The sequence below is a fragment of the Lipotes vexillifer genome, unplaced genomic scaffold (genome assembly GCF_000442215.2).
Source record: "Lipotes vexillifer unplaced genomic scaffold, Lipotes_vexillifer_v1.1 scaffold1235, whole genome shotgun sequence".
In the NCBI taxonomy this organism is placed as follows: Eukaryota; Metazoa; Chordata; class Mammalia; order Artiodactyla; family Lipotidae; genus Lipotes; species Lipotes vexillifer.
Window position 1 is genome coordinate 1,327,006 of NW_006775530.1, and position 20,062 is coordinate 1,347,067.

The 20,062-nt window shown below is 38.6% G+C and overlaps 1 protein-coding gene across 1 annotated transcript in view; it reads right to left on the reverse strand.

Annotated features, from left to right (window-relative positions):
* Positions 1-20,062, reverse strand: part of TANGO6 (transport and golgi organization 6 homolog) — a 188,581-nt gene that overhangs the window by 146,359 nt on the left and 22,160 nt on the right. The window contains exons 5-7 of the mRNA XM_007449938.1: positions 18,325-18,461; positions 15,667-15,829; positions 12,358-12,440 (exon numbers count right to left, since the gene is read on the reverse strand). Of these exons, the coding sequence (XP_007450000.1) occupies positions 12,358-12,440; positions 15,667-15,829; positions 18,325-18,461 (383 nt within the window). The remainder of the gene's footprint in view (positions 1-12,357; positions 12,441-15,666; positions 15,830-18,324; positions 18,462-20,062) is intronic.

Sequence of the window (20,062 nt, forward strand, 5' to 3'; positions counted from 1 at the left end):
AAAAAAAAAAAAAAAAAAAAAAAAAAGTTCTGAAACACAATCTAATACCTGATATATTATTTCTACCTGTTGTAAAGATGTTCCATATCATTTGGAAGTTTCCTTTTTTTAGCAGTATAACTATCGGGCATGTTTCACATAGGGTTGTCTGTAAATAATTCCACTGAGCAGTTGAAAGACTTAACATGAATCAATTGACTTCTCTGAGTCTTAGTTTCCTTATCTGGAAAATAAAGAGGTTGGATTAATCAAGCTTTAAAACTCTTTCCTATCTACTCTAGCATTCCCTGACTTGACTGCAAGTTTGCTCATGGTCTTCTATACTTTTCTGGTACCTCAGCCATTAAGAGGTAAGACTAGTTGAAAAAAATGAAGCATCCCTCCCCACCCCAAAATTTTTGAAACGTTGAATCTTCAACTTGACCAAGATGTAACAAATTTCTAACCCATCCTCAGGAGCTTTCTGATCCATCAGTTCTGAAGTTAATACTCAAAAGATGAAATCCTGTTTAGCTGAAAGGTTTTCTGGTAACTCAAGTTTACTTGAGGTATCTGTACAACTAGGGATCACCAAACAAAATACCAAAAGATGGGAAAGCTGAAGCAGGGAAGGTATAGACAGACTCTCAAGATACCTTTTTAATTCTTTGGTGTGAAAAAGCCTCTCTGAGAGTAAGTGAAATGGTGCTTTGAAGAAAAGTGGAATTTCTGTAACTACCTGTGGCTTTTCCAATATAAATGTGTAGGACAGGACTGAGGGGCAAAATAAGAGGCCTGTATGGATCTAGGAAAACCAAAACGGCTCAGAAAAGATTAGTCAAGGAGACACATGGGTACCAATGACCCCACAGGGAACCTGGGGATTTCCTCATTCCTTTCTGGGGATTTCCACATTCATTTAGGAATGCATCTTGGCTTTCTATTACAGACCCAGCCCTGAGAAGAGGAGGCCTCTGTGGTTAAGCCTCACGATCCTTCATCTAAACTTAGAGGAATGGTGTTCTAACAAGTAAGAGAGGCATGTTTCTTGGTACTCTTAACTATGAATCATGCTCTATTGTAACTCTTTGTTTGCTTCACTGGGAATCAGGTAGCAGCTGATTCTTAATCATTTCTGTATTTGTAAACCAAGCAGAGTGGCAATCAGTAGGTACTTAGTAAATTTTTTGGTGACTGATTAACTGAATCAAAGAATGAATGGGGCTTCCCTGGTGGTGCAGTGGTTGAGAGTCCGCCTGCCAACGCAGGGGACGCGGGTTCGTGCCCCGGTCTGGGAGGATCCCACATGCCGCGGAGCAGCTGGGCCCGTGAGCCATGGCCGCTGAGCCTGCGCGTCCGGAGCCTGTGCTCTGCAATGGGAGAGGCCACAACAGTGAGAGGCCCATGTACCGCAGAAAGAAAAAAAAAAAATGAATGAACAAAGCAGATTGACTGCTGTTTACTTCCTCAAAAGTTCTATTTTTGTGGGGAAGTTACAATGCCCTATTTTCATTTTTTCTTTAAAAAAAAAAAAGCTGCAGCTAGAAGTTATCAATCAATGCAAATTAACTGAACAGAATCACTGAACTTCAGCCATGGAAGGGAGAGCAGATTGAACAATAGAAGATTTGATTTTATTATAATGGCTTGTTCAGCATCTGTCTTCAATGTCTGGAGGACTGAGTTTCTCTGGAAAGATTGACTGGAAATTTGAATTTAAGAAAAAAGGAAAAACCCGGAGGAATCAAAATGGTCAAAAGTATTAAGAATAGGACTTCCTGGTGGCGCAATGGGTAAGACTCTGCGCCCCCAATGCAGGGGGCCCAGGTTCAAGCCCTGGTCAGGGAACTAGATCCCGCATGAATGCCGCAACTAAGAGTTCACATGCTGCAACTAAAGATCCCGCATGCCACAACAAAGATCCCGTGCCCCAACTAAGACCTGGTACAGCCAAAATAAATAAACAAATATATATAGATATTTTTAAATAAAGTATTAAGAATAAATACGTGTTTCTGTTTCAAAGCAAACAAAACCGAAAGCAGCCCTCACGTGCTCATTTCATAGACTCCCATTATATTGTCAAACACATCCCTTAGAGACCGCTGCAAAGTCACCGAAAGAGCACTGGGAAGTCAGGAATCAGGAAACGTGGGTGTAAACTTTGTTTCTGCCACCTATATGGTTGCCCAAATCCACATATTAAATGAGTGAACAGGGATAACACATTTAAACCGCTCTAGGTCCGTTTCCTCATGGATAATATAATGTAGGTGTTAAGCTTTTAGCATAAGGACCAATTAAGATAATTCACATTAAGGGCTTCCCTGGTGGCGCAGTAACTGAGAGTCCGCCTGCCGATACAGGGGACACGGGTTCGTGCCCCGGGCCGGGAAGATCCCACATGCTGTGGAGCGGCTGGGCCCGTGAGCCATGGCCGCTGAGCCTGCGCGTCCGGAGCCTGTGCTCCGCAACGGGAGAGGCCACAACAGTGAGAGGCCCGCGTACCGCACACACACACAAAAAAGATAATTCACGTTAAAATATTTTGTAAAATACATAGCCATATGCAAATGTTAAGTTTATTCCTAAATATTCTTGTTGATGCTACTGTGAATGGAACAGTTTTCTTAATTTATGGCCTTATCTTCTGCAGGGATGTACGCGTATGGAAATACAAACATGATGAGCCTATTCAGAATCAAGCTGACTAAATCCTAACACTGAAATTCAATACAGGCTGGAACTTGATTTTACCCCAGTTAAAGATTAAACTAGTCAAATGCTGCCTTCTAAAATATCACAGTGATCCTTTTGACAGTAGTGTTCTAGAACTTCTAATGCACTTACTGAGTTTAATTAAGACTTAGGAGAAGCAAAAGAACCAGGCAAGTTTTACTTAATATAGTATTTTGTACTGTGCATGCTTTCAGAGCATAATGCATAAAACAGTCTTAAAAAAAAAGAGTTTCCCTGAACCAAAAAGGAACTGACAGTTTTTTGAGCACCTATTAAGGAATGCAATGACCCGGGCTTCCCTGGTGGTGCAGTGGTTAAGAATCTGCCTGCCAATGCAAGGGACACAGGTTGGGGCCCTGGCCCGGGAAGATCCCACATGCCGTGGAGCAACTAAGCCTGTGTGCCACAACTACCGAGCCTGAGCGCTAGAGCCCACAAGCTACAGCTACTGAGCCCACGTGCCACAACTACTGAAGCCAGCACGCCTAGAGCCTGTGCTCCGCAACAAGAGAAGCCACAACGAGGAGCCCGCTCACCGCAACGAAGAGTAGCCCCCGCACACCGCAACTAGAGAAAGCCCGTGCGCAGCAACGAAGACCCAACAAAGCCAAAAATAAATAAATAAATAAATAAATTTATTAAGAAAATAAAGAAAGAAAGAATGCAATGAGTCTAACAAAAGTTACCTTATTCAACCACCCGACAACTCAAGTGACACATTTAAGTCACCTGAAGTCCCATGGATAGTCAACCCTGGAGCCAAATTCCAATCTAGGTCCATCTGACTCAAAAGGCCAAGTGCTTTTCACTACACTATACCACAGAATCTGAACTGCAGCATTTAGAAAATCTAATGCTTAAATCTCACACATCCTTGAAGGATACTTTTTTTATTCCTTTGCATGTTATTCAAAGTCACAGTTCAACAGGAGATGGAAACATCCAGAAAGAATGATTGCCTTTAGGGAGGGTCCACAGGTGACAGGGAGACTAACTTTTCACTGTAGAGCCTTTGGCACTTATTAAATTTGTACCATGTGCAAATATTATCTTTTCCAAACAAAGAGAGTGAGAGAAAGAGAGAGAGAAGGGAATGTTGGTCCCGGGACCAGCTCTGCCACTCACTAGTGTGATTTGGGACAAGTCACTTCACAATCTTTTGGATTTTGCTTCCTTTACTGTAAAATAAGGGATTAATTTGTCAAAACCCAAAGAATGTACCACAGCAAAGGTGAACCTTAATGTAAACTATGGACTTACAGTGATATTGACATGTCAACATAGGTTCACAAACCGTGACAAATACACCGTCCAGTGTGGGATGCTGATAGTGGGAGAGGCTGTGCACATGTGGGGGCAGAGAATACACAGGAACTCTCTGTACTTTCCACTCAATTTTTCTGTGAACCTAAAACTGCTCTAAAAAAAAAAGTCTATTAAAAAAAATGAAGGATTATGCACAATTATTTCTAAAGTTCCTTCCAGCTCTAAGATTGTATTATTCTAATTTACTCTACACAAATAATTAAAAATTAGGAAGGAGGAGTCAACTGGTCAATCTGACAGAGAAACTTTAATTAGAAATTCATTAAGATTAGATGGGGGGAAAAGACTTGAATAATCAAAGTCAAGATTTCCTAAACCTGGAAACAGAGAGCGAAAATGGAAATGAGAATGTAGAAAATAAACTAATTAGGTACCTTCTAGCCTTTCCTATCCTAAAATTTCTTCTGTCTTTAGGGAGTCTTGGGCAAGTACTGTGAGGAATACTAAAAGGCAACATCTCTCCACCCCCAGTATCGAATTCTGGCCATTCCTCTTAAGAGCAAGAAAATATCCAAATCAGAAAGAACTGGAATTCTTTTATCCTGCCCTACCCAAAACCAGTCTCTATGCAATATGGGCCTCTCTTCACCTCTGTAGGCAAAGAAAAAAACACGACTCCCTCTCATACCAGGGAGGACAAAAGAATATAAACATTCTAGAGATTAGGCCCCAGACACTCAGAGGCAGAGGAGACAAAAGGGAGTCACTGGACTAAAAGCTATTTGAGCAGCATATGCCCTTTTTGGCTTACATAATTTTACCAGAAATAAGGTACACACATAGAAATGACAAGAATTATTTATGCAGATGAAGTACAAGTGGCTATGCCAAGTTTTCATTTCAATTCGACTAGCATTTGTATATATACCTGTACTGCTGAGAACTTTCCACCTGGCCCACCAGAGCCACACTGCTCTACTCTCTGCTGTATGTGAAGGATGCAAGTGCAAAAAGCCCTTCCCTTGTCATTGTTCCTGCCATAAGATTTTCATTCAGAGAGCTGAGAGTTTATTCCTTTAAATACCAAAATGTACTTATATTTTAACAATTTTGGAAGGAAATATTTCTAAAATGAATTATATGCAATCCCTGCCTTCTTAAACAAAGTATACTGAACACACGGGTCCCAACATACTTTGCTTTTCAACTGATTATGCCCTTTGGGGGTATTTTTTCTGTCTCTTTTCTTGGTCTTCTCTGCTCTTGTCATTGTGCCTTAGTTAGTCTAAGTAACTTCTAATTTGTTACTTCTAATTCTGCTATGGTCTTAAAAATCAGATAACCAGTCTGACCAGGACTGTGTATAAAGCAAAGAAGAAACTGGCTCTGAGGACTAAGGGGCTCTGCAGTTAGACTGAGAAGGCAGCCAGATGGACAGCTGTCATAACACAGGTGACATGGGATGTTAAATTGGAAATGTCAAGTGAAGCACCAAGATAAAATAGACTTAAAACTCCAAAGACACCAGATTATGATGAGATCAAGACTATAAAAACTCCCCATTCAGAAAGAGGGTAGAGAAGATCAAAGGTGTGGAGACTGAGAAGAGACTGATGAGGAGGATTTCTTTAGAGAAAGCTGTTGGTCAGAGTGAGTCGAATCCCACAACCCACCAATGATAAAAAGACAACCCAATTTAAAAATGGGCAAAATGGGCTTCCTTGGTGGTGCAGTGGTTAAGAATCCGCCTGCCAGTGCAGGGGACACGGGTTTGAGCCCTGGCCCGGTTGGATCCCACATGCTGTAGAGCAACTAAGCCCATGCACCACAACTACTGAGCCTGTGCTCTAGAGCCTGTGAGCCACAACTACTGAGCCCATGTGCCACAACGACTGAAGCCTGGCACCTAGAGCCCGTGCTCTGCAACTAGAGGAGCCACCGCAATGAGAAGCCCATGCACCGCAACAAAGAGTAGCGCCCGCTCGCCACAACTAGAGAAAGCCCATGCGCAACAATGAAGGCCCAATGCAGCCAAAAATAAATAAATAAAATAAATTTTAAAAAATTTAAAAAAAATAAAAATAAAAATGGGCAAAGGTTCTTAACAGAAATTTCTCCAAGGAAGACATCCAAATGGCCAATAAGCACATGACAGGCTGTTCAACATCATTAGTCATTAGGGAAATGTAAATCAAAGTCACAAGGAGATATTACTTTACTCCCACTAGGAAGGCTATTTTTTAAAAAAGGATGATAACAAACGTTGGCCATAATCTGGATAAACTGGAATTCTCATATATTGCTGGTGGGAATGTAGAATAGTGTGGCCACTTTAGAAAATGATCTGGCAGTACCTCAAAAGGTTAAACATAGAGTTACCATATGATCCAGCAATTCCACTCCTAGGTATACACCCAAGAGAAATGACAACATACATACACACAAAAACCTGTACATGAATGTCCACAGCAACACTGTTCATAACACTCCAAAATGTGGAAACAACACAAATTTCCATCAGCTGATAAATAGGTAACAAAATGTGATATAACCATACAACAGAACACAATTTGGCATTAAAAGGTATGAAGCACTGCTTCATGATAAAATACGGATGAATCTTAAAAACACTGAAGAGCCAACTACAAAAGACCACATATTATATAATTTAATTTATATAAAATGTCCAGAATAGGCAAATCTACAGAGACAGAAAGTATATTAGTGGTTGCCTAGGGCTGGGGGCAAAGTGGAGAGAATGGGAGGTTACAGCTAATAAGTATGGAGTCCTTTCAGGAGGGATAAAAATATTCTAAAATTAGATTGTAGTGATGGTTGCACAACACTGTGAAATACCAAAAACACTGAACTGAGCACTTAAATCAGTGAATGGTGAGGTATGTGAGTTCCATCTCAATAAATCTGTTAAAAAGAAAAGGAGAGAGAGAGAGAGAGAGAGAGAACACCAGAGCTGGAAATGTTCCCAAATGCCTCTCTAAAATTAAAACACCCTCTTGTACCCTCTTGTTACCGAGTGAGTTGCTGGATCAATTCAACCATCTCAGATGTTTTCCTTATTTCCTGCCTTTCAGCTGTACTCTATAATTTAGTATTAGCAGAAAGTTAATAAAGACAACATACTCTTTGTTGCTAAAGTTTACACAATGTTTACCATTTTCCTCCAACGTACACATTTCCTCTGTTTTCCCTCTGCAGCTGAGCTGCCAAAACCTTGTAGAGAGAATAAACTTCTACACCCCTTCCTGCTTTCAAGACAGTACCAGTCCTTGTGCATAACCAAGTGTCTACAGCAAACTAATGTTTTGCTTGTCTCTCCAGGAGGTTTTTAATTCATTAAACTGTTCACCCAACAATGAGGATTTTTCCCGCCTTATGGGGGGCAACAATAGGAGAAATGGCAAGGACTATTTCTCAATCTCTCTGATTTTTAGAGGCTAATTCACTTGCCAGAAAGAAGTTGTTTTGCTTTCCTTTCCTCCTAAAAGCAATTTATTGACATCTACCTAACACTATGAGGGGTTTGTACCAAAGTTTAGACAAAATTAGTCCTACTCCTATCAGCACCTTCAAGTCTTTCTAACATTCCACACCTGGCTATTTTACAATTTTTCATCATGATATTTCTTAGATGGAACATGACTGAAGATAACCTTTCTAAAAGTTATTTGGGCTTTATTCTCTAATTCAAAAAGTTTGCTTTCTAGATTGCTCTGTATAATTCCTTGTCTTCATATTATCTGAAAAGTCCCTGCCTACCAACAGGTAGAACAAGATATAAGAACTTTCTTTTCATAAGTCTCTAAAATGAATCATTAAAAAATAAAAACAGCATTATAGCCACTAAGTCATCAGGTCCTGTTTTATCTATGAACAATTTAATTCTACACTTGTGTGCCAGGTCAACATTGTAAAGGGTGTACTCTGGTTTTTTTAACAGCAAAATTAAATAAAAGGGTAGTAAATACCCAACTTTTAGTAAAAAGTGAGTGTTACTGAGAATGAGTTTTGAATTTTTAAACAGCATATATTTATATCCACAAATTTATTAGTATCATACATAAAGCTTAAACCAAACCAAAACAAAAGCTCTTTCTTATCTGAAAGAACATGATTTAAGATTTACTTTACACCCTCATACACTGCTGGGGGCAATGTAAAATGGTGCAACCCCTTTGAAAATGATCTGACAGTACCTCAAATGGTTAAACATAGAGTTCCCATATGATCCAGCAATTCCACTCCCAGGTATATACCCGGGAGAAATGAAAACATATGCACACGAATAACTTGTACACAAATGTCCATAGCAACATTATTCATAATAGCCAAAATGTAGAACCCAAATGTCCATCAAATGGTGAATGGATAAACAAAATATGGTAAATACTTAGAATACTTTTCAGCAATAAAAAGGAGTGAAGTACTTACTGCTTCATGCTACAATCGAGATGAACCTTTAAAGCATCATGTCAAGTCAAAGAAGCTAATCACAAAAGACTACATATTGTATGACTCCATTTATATGCAATGTTCAGAATAGGCTAATCTAAAGAGACAGAAAGTAGATTAGTGGCTGCCTAAGGCTGGGATGTGGGGAGTGGTGTGCGTTTCTTTTGGGGTAATGAAATGTCCTAAAATTGACTGTGAGGACAGCTGCACAAATCTGTGAATATACTAAAAGGCCATTGATTCCCACACTGTAAATGGGTAAATGTACGGTACATAAAATATATCTCATGAAGTTGTCTAAAAAAAAGATTTACTCTACATCCAAATGTCCATCAACTGATGACAAATAAACAAAATATGTATATATTCATAAAATGAAATATTACTTACAATAAAAAGGGACAAAATATTGATACATGCAACAACCTGGATGAACCTCAGAAACATGATGCTAAGAGGGAGAAGCCAGTCACAAAAGAACACTTATTGCATGAGTCCCTCATATAAAATATCCACAAAAGGCAAATCCATAGAGATACAGAGCAGGTTAGTGGTTGCTTCGGGATTAGGTGTGGGACCAAGGAGTGACTATAAATAGGCACAATGGATCTTTTTGGGGTGATGGAAATGTTCTAAAACTGTACGGTGGTGATAGTTACACAACTCTGTAAATTTCCTGAAAAAGCACTGAATCGTATACTTAAAACATTATTTTTTGATCTGTGAAGTATATTTCAATAAGGCTGTTTTATTAAAAAAAGATTTATTTTAAAAGTATTTTAAAGAGGCAAATAACTCAAGTATTAAAATGGGTAAAAAACAAATGAACAGGCAAGTTAAAGAAGAGAATATATGAATGAACCAAAAGACAAAAAAAGTCCAACGTCACTAGTAATAAGAGAACTAACTGCTAACCAAAACCACAATGCACCTAAGATAGACAAAACTCCCTGAAAACAACTCAAATGTCTACCAAGAGAAGAATAAACAAATAAATGGTGATATAGCCATAAAACAGAATAATATCTGGCAGTAGAAATGAATGGATTAAAGTTAGATATATTACAGTGCCATTTAAATAAAATTTAAAATCATGCACAACAATACTAAAAACAGATTAAGGAATAATAAATACAAATTTAGGATCGTGGTTCCCATTGGGTGAGGAGCAAGGGAAATGTGATCAGGGATGGGTTCACAGAGGATTTCAACTGAATTGGTAGTGTGTAATTTTTTAAGCTGAGTGGTGGGTACATGAGTGTTTTATTCTTCATTTTTTATTTGGTTTGTTTGAACCATTTCATAACAAACTAAAATTTAAAAATTTACTCTAGGGCTTCCCTGGTGGCGCAGTGGTTGAGAGTCCGCCTGCTGATGCAGGGGACACGGGTTCGTGCCCCGGTCCGGGAAGATCCCACATGCTGCAGAGCGGCTGGGCCCGTGAGCCATGGCCACTGAGCCTGCGTGTCCAGAGCCTGTACTCCGCAATGGGAGAGGCCACAACAGTGAGAGGCCCGTGTACCGCAAAAAAAAAAAAAAAAAAAAAAAAATTTACTCTAAAATGTTTAATTTACTGCCATAGAAAAGAAATAAATGTGGAATAAAAATTTTTTAAGTATTGAAATATAATTCACATACCATAAAATTCACTCTCTAAAATGTACAATTCAGTGGTTCTTAGTATATTCATAAAATTGCACAACCATCACCACTATCTAATTCCAAAACATCTTCCTTACCTCAGAAAGAAACCTCATTCCCACTATCAGCCACTCCCAACTCCCCAGCCTCAGCCACTAGCAATCACTAATCTACTTTCTGTGTCCGTGAATTTGCCTATTCTGAACATTTCATTTAAATGGAATCATACAATGGGTGGTCTTTTGTGTCTAGCTTCTTTAAACATTAAAAAATCATAATTTTAAACTGTTTATCCACTTGCCTCTGTGCATTAAACAGAAGCAGCATCACCGACTTTCCTCAGTGTTAGTGGGCAGAATGGCAGGGGTCCCCTCCTGTGGCCCTTGGCAGACCAGTTCCATGTGGCTCACCAAGGTCCCAAGGGATGGGGAGGGTCCCAAGGGATGGGGAGTTTCCCCAACTCAGAGGGGCTGACTGTGGGGTCTCTTCCAATCACCCCTTCAGTATGTGGTGACGAGTCTCGGGTGCCTGTCTACGTGGACTTATAGATGGTAGTATCCGGTTATAATCAAAGGGCCCTCACAGAATGAACAAGGGGCTTAAGCTTCCTGCCAAGAACCAGCCGGCTGAAGAGGCCAAAGATGCAAACATAGGGGAGGGTGTGGCAACGAGGGGATGGCAGCACTGACAGTGCTTGCTCCCCTACAAGTGCTTCAAGTTACTGGTAAAACCAATGACCAACTAGGATTGGCAAAAATTAGACACTGCCAAGAACACTAATGAAATATAAATTTAAGAACATTACAGAAACCATGAACTGTGGCCCCAGGGTCCATTGTACACCTAGGGACACAGAGTGATTAGCAAGATTCTTTTCATCTGTATTTAATATGTACTTAGCATTCCCTTTTGTACACTGTACCGCGGTTTACATAATATATACCTAAATAGGGAAAAAAAAAAGTGTTCATCCATGTTGAAACGTGTATCCATACTTTATTCCTTTTTATGGATGAAAAATATTCCATTATATGAATGTATCACATTTGTTAATTCATTCATCAGTTGACAGACATCTCAGTTGTTTCCATATTTTGGCTATTATGAATAATGATGCTATGAACATTTGTGCACAGGTTTTGTATGAATATGTTTTCACTTCTCTATAACTAAGAGTGGAATTGTTGAGTCATATGATAACTCTATGTTTAACTTTTTAAGGAACTGCCAAACAATATATTCCCAAAGTGGCTGTACCTTTTTACATGAAATATAATTCTGAAGGCTGTTTACTCTTGTAAATGTTTTTAATAGTAAAATATTATTATAAATGTATTGAGGGACTTCCCTGGTGGCGCAGTGGTTAAGAATCCACCTGCCAATGCAGGGGACACGAGTTCGAGCCCTGGTCCGGGAAGATCCCGCATGCCACAGAGCAACTAAGCCCATGTGCCACAACTACTGAGCCTGCGCTCTAGAGCCCGCGAGCCACAACCACTGAGCCCACATGCCAAGACTACTGAAACCCGTGCACCTGGAGCCCGTGCTCCTCAACAAGAGAAGCCACCGCAATGAGGAGCCCACACACTGCAACAAAGAGTAGCCCCCGCTCACTGCAACTAGAGAAAGCCCGTGCGCAGCAACAAAGACCCAATGCAGCCAAAAATAAATAAATAAAAATTTTAAAAATGTATTGAAATAAACTTTAAAGAAGAATATTTACCCAGTGCCATCTGGGCTTAACACAATGGATTTCATTTTTGTCTAAAAATACGTATTTCATATATAAGATTGCAATCATAGAGAACATATAATTTATATAAATATTTTTTCATTTTCAGTATATATTTAGGAAGTCATTTCTATGACTCATTTATTCCAACTTCTTTATGATGATGATTCTATCAAAAAATTATAAAGTAGATTCAATATTATCATACACTAAATTTTAGGAAGCCTACAGTATTGCAAATTCCTTTGTCAATTCCTTCAAAGACACACTTTCATCAGTGGCATGTGTCAGTTAGAGAATCTGAACTGTTTAAGATTCAGAGTAAATGATGAAATTGACAGAGTTTCAAAATGTATCAGTTTTTTCACTAACAACTTATAGTTTCCAGTTTTCAAGGTAAAAAGATTTTGATGGTTTGGAATTTAAGATTAGTCATTCCAATTCTTGAAGTACCAGTTTAAAAGGCAAAATTATTTTAAAAGACTAAGTACAAATATTAACTGAAAACACTAGTGACTCAAACTACCAACCTTATATACATCCTCAATACATCTACTAAGTTCTTCTTCCGTCACCAAAATGGTCCCCGGCACCATGTCACACTCTGAAACCTCTAAGGAACAAAAAACAAAATTACCTACACTCAGCACCTCATTGAATAGAAGAAGCTGGGCCTAAGGAAAAAAGTTTTACTAGAAAGTTCAGGAAGTAACAGCTAAAATTAGAAAATCAACATAGTTACAATACAGCACCATTCAAATACAATATTTCACAGAATGTTTCATTGATTATAAACACGCATTGTTATTTTATGTATCACTAAGAAAGAAAAAAACACTGCCAAGTAACCTATGAAACATTATCACTTGGGATTTTACTTTTAAATTAATGAATGAAAAGTTGGTGATTAAATTAAGTGAAAATGGCAGAATCAATGGTTGTGTCTGGGTGACTGGTACACAGGTGTTCATTATACTATTCTCTGTACATGTGTTTGAAAATTTCCCTTTAAAAAGTTTTAAGGGACTTCCCCAGCGGTCCAGTGGTTAACACTCCGAGCTTCCACTGCAGGGGGTACAGGTTCAATGCCTTGTCAGGGAACCAAGATCCCACATGCCACTTGGTGTGGCCAAAAAAAAAAAAGTTTTAAAACAGAGCTTTTTAAAAAAAGTATTAAGAGAACTCTCCTAGATTTATTTTATACAGTATTGTTATATGTCATTCTTTTTTTCCTTTGGCCACTCCATGCAGCATGCAGGATGTTACTTCTCCGACCAGGGGTCGACCCCATGTCCCATGTAGTGGAAGTACGAAGCCCTAACCACTGGACTGCCAGGGAATTCCCTATCATTCTTGAAACAAGCTAAATAATTGGAATAAACAGGATAAGGAATTAAAACTGCACATTAAATGTCCAACTCTTCTGAAACATTTCAACACCATTACCAGTATCTGTGTTTTGCCATAATATATCGTTCTCTGTGCCACAGAGTACAGTGATGTGATATCCTTAAGAGTCCTCCACTTTACTATTGTCTTCAAGATTTTCTTATAAGTCACTGACATCCATTCTACAAATTTTAACGCTCATTTGCAGGTACAACAATGCCACAATTGCTACCTGGCCAACAATGATTGTGAGATGGGCAATTAGAATTGCTAAAACGTGAAAAAGATTTCGAAAATAAAAATTTTTTTAATGTGAAAAAAAGTGCATCTTGGAATTGATAAAATATGATAATTCATCATAATTGCCACATAGTCCTAAAAATGTGATGCAATATGAAAAACAAAATAAGAAAGCTTATACTTTAGAGATTGTTTTTCCAGGGGCAATGATGGGGTATATATATAAGATCAGTCATATTCTTACCCAATCCTTTTTGTTATCAATAGATGTATATGCAAAACATGTAGCTGGTGTTACAGATATAACCTAACACATGAAAATGCAGGGTAAATAGGTGTCCAATAAATATTCTTTGAATGAATGAACAAGGCCCAGGACAAAAATAACTGACCCACAACTAGACTGAATCTAGGTGTCCCAAGCACAGTGCTCTAGACCAGGTGTCAAACTTGAACACACACTTGAATTACCAAAAGGGCCTGTTAACAGAAACAGTGTTGGGTCCCACATCAGAGTTTCTAATTCAGTAGGTCTGTGGTGGAGCCCAAGAAGTTGTATTTCTAATAAATTCCCAGGTGATGCTGATGCTGCTAGTCCTGGGACCACACTTTGAGAACACATTCCAGACTAAAGGAAACACCTAGTCAGTCACAGACAAGAAGATAAATAGATTAGTATTGAGGTATATAGTCTTAACACATGAAATTAGATATAAATGCTAGGCCTTAATGACAAGGGCCAACAGAAATAATACCTCATTTTATGCATCATTTTTTGAAGAAATACTAATTCTAGACTAGATTTCTATTAAATGTATAAAGGAATTTTAATTATTTATTCAAATACGTTTATCATGTCTGAATAATCACAAATTTCACTCCACCAAAGCTCAATCTGGTGCTTACTATGCACAAGAATTAGATTTTCTCCATTCTCACCCACCTAAACCCCGCTAAACACACTCAAAAAAATTTACACTGTAAATGACTTTTATACAAAGTCTACACAGAACTAAATTGGGCTTAACCACAACATCAATTTTTCTCTTTATTTTTAACCTCAGAAAAGACTATATGGAAAGGTTTTTTTTACTCACTAAGAATGTTGAAATGATACTCTGTATCCCAGCACTAATCTCAATAAAGCATGAACACACACTGCGGGAAGTGCTGAAAATGTCAATCTTTTAACACATTAAAACTGGCCAAATCTGGGAACATTTAAGCTTCAAAATGAATGATAGGAATGTTCAGTCACCCACTGAATAAAAAAAGAATCTATGAATGTGTATTGATACTTAAATAATTATTTTTTTAAAAGAGATGAGGCAAGGAGAAAAGAAAAGCTCTTCCTTACAGAAGAATACCAACTAACAAATTAGAAACAATAAAAAAAATAGAAAGTCACCACTTTATGAGTAAAAATCATCCGTGGATACTAAACCACAGTATGAAGGACTGTTGGGAAACAGGATATTCACACTGTCTCATATGTCTATCATCCCACAGATTATTATTAATTACAAAGGAAGGAAGATATTTTTACAGTGGAGAAATCTGGTTGCTACCACTGTAATCAAATAGTCAAATTTAACATCACTAATAATGGAATAAACTGATAACATGTGCCCCTAATATGATGGACTAAAAAAAAAAAAAAAAAAAAAAAAACCATCATATGTAGTACTCCTGCCAAAATGTTAACCTGGATCTAATCAAGAGGAAACAATGAGACAAATACAAATTGAAGAACATTCTATAACCTGGGCTTCAAAAGTGTCAGAGTGAAAGACTATTAGGGATCTATTCTACATTACAGAAAACTAAAAAGACATAACAAGTAAATGCAATGTAATTTTTAAAAAACAGCTATAAAGGAAATTCTTGAGACAAATAAGAGACTTGAATAAAGTCTGTATATTCAATGTCTGCAACTAACTCTCAAATGCTTCAGAAAAACAATACGTATGTGTGTAGGAAGAGAGAAAGAGAAAGTGAACATGTCAAAATGTTAACTATGTGAAGTATATAGGGGTAGGACACTGCATTCTTCTTAGAACTTTTATGAAGTGAACTTTTCAAAACAAAAAATTGGGGGAAAAAAAGTAAAATTAAAGACAATGAACTACCATAGACTTAAGTTATTTAAATCCAAAACACGGAAGAAGGTCCTTTAGAGGGAAAGTGAACCACCAGACTTCCTCCTTTACCTGCTGTATTTAAACATCGATGAAGAGGAGCTAACACTGGCTGAAGTAAGTACTTTGCTGCCAGCTGTGGCCGTTCTCTTGACATACTTATAAAGGTAGTGGTGGCAACTCTCTGAAATTGTAGTCCTGTCAATTTATCTTGAAAGTGAAATAAATCCAAAATCTAAAAGAAAAATTACATGAAGTAAATACCAGGCTCTTTACAAGAAGCATTACATTAACTAAGAAGACAACACATTAATTTCTTTACGGCAAAAAATAAATTTACTGCAGTAACACTGATCCAATAGAAGTTTTTTTTCTTTTATTTAACAACCCAGTGTCAAAGGGTATGAGAACTGAAGGAGCTATGTTTTTATTAAAAAATTTTATCGGATTTATAAAATATGTGCTCATTGTAGGAAATTTGGAGAATAAATTTTTGGGTTTTTTTTGTTTTTTTTTGTTTGTTTGTTTGTTTGTTTTTTTGCGGTACGTGGGCCTCTCACTGTTGTGGCCTCTCCCGTTGCGGAGCACAGGCTCCGGACGCGCAGGCTCAGCGGCCATGGCTCACGGGCCCAGCCGCTCCGCGGCATGTGGGATCTTCCCGGACCGGGGCACGAACCCGTGTCCCCTGCATTGGCAGGCGGACTCTCAACCACTGCGCCACCAGGGAAGCCCCTGGAGAATAAATTTTTAAGAAGAAAATTAAATCTTCCCAAATTACTATAAACATTTTGGGTGTATTTTTTTCCAATATGTTTCCTGTATAATTCTTTTTTCTTTTCAATTAAGGCCATACTTAATATTCAGTTTTGTGTACTGCTGAAACCTTCTCATATTGTTATAAATTCCTCAAAAATATTATTTCCAGATATTCAGTTTTCCCCAAAATTTTGCTATGATAAATAGCAATTATGGGGTCAAGGTGTATAAATATATTCAGAATCTGAAGAGCCTGTCAGATCTGAACAAAAGTCTACTTTATTCTCAAAAATAAACACTGATCTCTCGTGCTTGAGTTTAAGCACCCAACTGAAAAGCACATTCTGTTTCTGGCTTAAAACTGACTCTTATACTTTTTGTAGACAGGAGAATCTTCTGTTCAAAAACTGTATGTGACCTCTGACACTGCCAAAGAGACACTAGGTAAGATTAAAACCTATGACTTGATTTTATCATTTCCTTAAGTGCCCAAACTATAGCTATTAGCTTTGGAAAATATTTACTCATCATTGCAAACGATAGCTTTATCCTGTAAGATAATTTATACTTAATATTTTCCAATATAAGATTTTGCATTGTGATATTTGTTCCCATGCATGCCTACCCATGAGAATCCTGAAGACCAGCATAACAACTGAATGACTTTCTTCACACTGTATTCCAAAAGGCATATCTTACATCTAAATGCATGGGGAGTGCTAAGAACACTCCTTCCACACTTTCACCTAATCAGATTAACAAAGAAAAGTTTTGTAACACATTGCATAGGCAAAAGTGTGGGAAAACAGATACATAAATAATATCAATCAAAAATTTAAAAACACATACCCTTTAAGCCAGTAATGTCAATTCTAAGAATTTTCCCTGTGATAATACTTGCACATAGGCAAGATTTATACATATTAACTGGAACATGGTTCGTAACAGCAAAAGAATGGAAACAACTTAAATGTCCATTAATAGGAAGCTAGGTAGGGCTTCCCTGGTGGTGCAGTGGTTAAGAATCCGCTTGCCAATGCAGGGGCCATGGGTTCGAGCCCTGGTGTAGGAAGATTCCACATGCCGCAGGGCAACTAAGCCTGTGTGCCACAACTACTGAGCCTCTGCTCTAGAGCCCGTGAGCCACAATTACTGAGCCCACGTGCCACAACTACTGAAGCCTGTGCACCTAGAGCCCATGCTCCACAACAAGAGAAGCCACCAAAATGACAAGCCCGCACACTGCAATGAAGAGTAGCCCCTGCTTGCTGCAACTTGAGAAAGCCCGTGCACAGCAACAAAGACCCAATGCAGCCAAAGATAAATAAATTTATTTATGTATTTATTAAAAACAACAGGAAGCTAGTTAAATAAATTATGGTACATAATATGATGAAATATCTATGTACCCAAGAAAAAGAATGATGAAATGATCTCTAAGGTACACTGTTAAGTGAGAAAAGCAAAACTGAAAAACAGTGTGTGGAGCATGTTGTCATTTGGATAAAAATTAGAATATATACACACATATACACACATATAGTTGTATACACAGGATACACAGACTACCTGTGCAAAATAAATAAGAAATTGGTACAGAGATGGGAGGGAGACTTACTTTTCCATTTACTCTTTTGTGCTTTTAAAATTGTGTACCATGTTAATTTACCTTGTTTATTAAATACCTATTTTTTAAAAAACTAATAAAAAACACAGAAAAGATAATGAATATGATGAAACTGTAGTTTCATATTCCAGCTCTGAGAGCAAGCTAGTCAGTTATTATTGGTGAGGGGTTCTTAAATTTAACAGGTCAGTCTCTCCCACAGGTTTTTAATCAGTTATTAAGAAGGCCCCTCACTGAATAATAAACATTATATTGTTTTTAACTCAATATCAGATGAACATTAAAAGTTCTCTTTTTATAAATAAGCAGATAATCCTCAAACAGTCAAAAGAAACAAAATGATTTACCTGGGGGCAGATATCTCTGTAATAATCCTCTGGTGAAAGAGACTGCTGGGGACAAGAGGCCAAAATCTTTGCAATTAGGTCACACTTCTCCCAATCGGCAGCTGTGGCCTCAGCATCACTCCCACCAGCCGCCCCGGCTGTCAGCAATGGATAGAGATGTCAAAAACTCATTGCAGTTCACCACAGAAGGTCCTTAAAATTTACAGTAAAAACTATTTTTCCCTACTGAAAGTTGTTAATTTCCTCTGTAAGATAAGCTATCCCTCCGTACTTTCCTTTTGATGTTGGTTTCTGGGAGGTTCAGAGAAAAAAGCAGCACTTAACCACTGTAATGATATTATTCATACGACTTGAACACTAGCTTCTTCTTAGTTATTTATTATTTTTTAAATGATTAATATTATTATTATTATGTCTCTTTATATACATCATGTATTTCAAACTGTCTTTTTTTTTCGGCTGTGTTGGGTCTTTGTTGCTGCACACGGGCTTTCTCTTCGTCGCGGTGCACAGGCTTCTCACTGTGGTAGCTTCTCCTGTTGCAGAGCACGGGCTCTAGGCATGCAGGCTTCAGCAGTTGTGGCACGTGGGCTCAGTAGTTGTGGCTCGCTTGTGGGCTCTAGAGCGCAGGCTCAGTAGTTGTCACGCACAGGCTTAGCTGCTCTGCGGTGTGTGGGATCTTCCTGGACCAGGGCTCGAACCCATGACCCCTGCATTGGCAGGTGGATTCTTAACCACTGTGCCACCAGGGAAGCCCTCAAACTGTCTTAAACCAAAACTGTGGAGTAACAGGTCCCAGATTTACCTTACCATCTTAGATGATTAGAAAATGGGACAAAATAAATAAACAATGGTTTTCAGACAGTGGACAACAAGCAGCCCAAGACACTGAACCCTAAGAGAATGGAAGCAAACAAAGTGAGTCCCATGAATACCCTAGCCTATTTCCTAGAGAGAGTTTTGAGGCTACACCACAGCTAAGGAGAGCCCAAACGAAGCCTGCCGCCTTGTTGAATTAAAGAAACACAGTTCAGGGTTTAGGGAGACCAACACAGTTCAGGGTTTAGGTAGACCAACACAGTTAGAATTTTCAGGGCAAAACACCAGAGAAGTGAAAGCTACACAAAGAGGGAGCTCCAGAGATCTGCAGGGGAATCCTCTCTCAAGTCTTTCATGGAGTATGATCTGTGTACGTGTGTTGAGAAAAAATACCCAAGGCAAGAACCACAGAAAGGAGTACGGGGAACAATCCCCACAGTTTACACAGGGCTTGGAATAGTTAATGTTCCCACTAGTGAGCATGGAAAAGCCTCCTAATACACAGAATATCAGAAAGGTATTACCTTAGTAGTGGTGCCAAACTACGTTGGGTTAAAGGCTGCTCTAGACCCACAGTAACAAGGCTTAAAAGCCAGGATTGAAGGGCTCAAACTGATGCCAAGAAAATTAACTGCATCCCAGAACAAAGCCCAACAAAGGAATACAACAAAATCTAGCACCCAACAAGGTAAAATTAAAACATCCAATATACATTTAAAAATTACCAGGAGGGCTTCCCTGGTGGTGCAGTGGTTGACAGTCCACCTGCCGATGCAGGGGACACGGGTTCATGCCCCGGTCTGGGAAGATCCCACATGCCACAGAGTGGCTGGGCCCGTGAGCCATGGCCACTGAGTCTGCACGTCCGGAGCCTGTGCTCCACAACGGGAGAGGCCACAACAGTGAGAGGCCCGCGTAC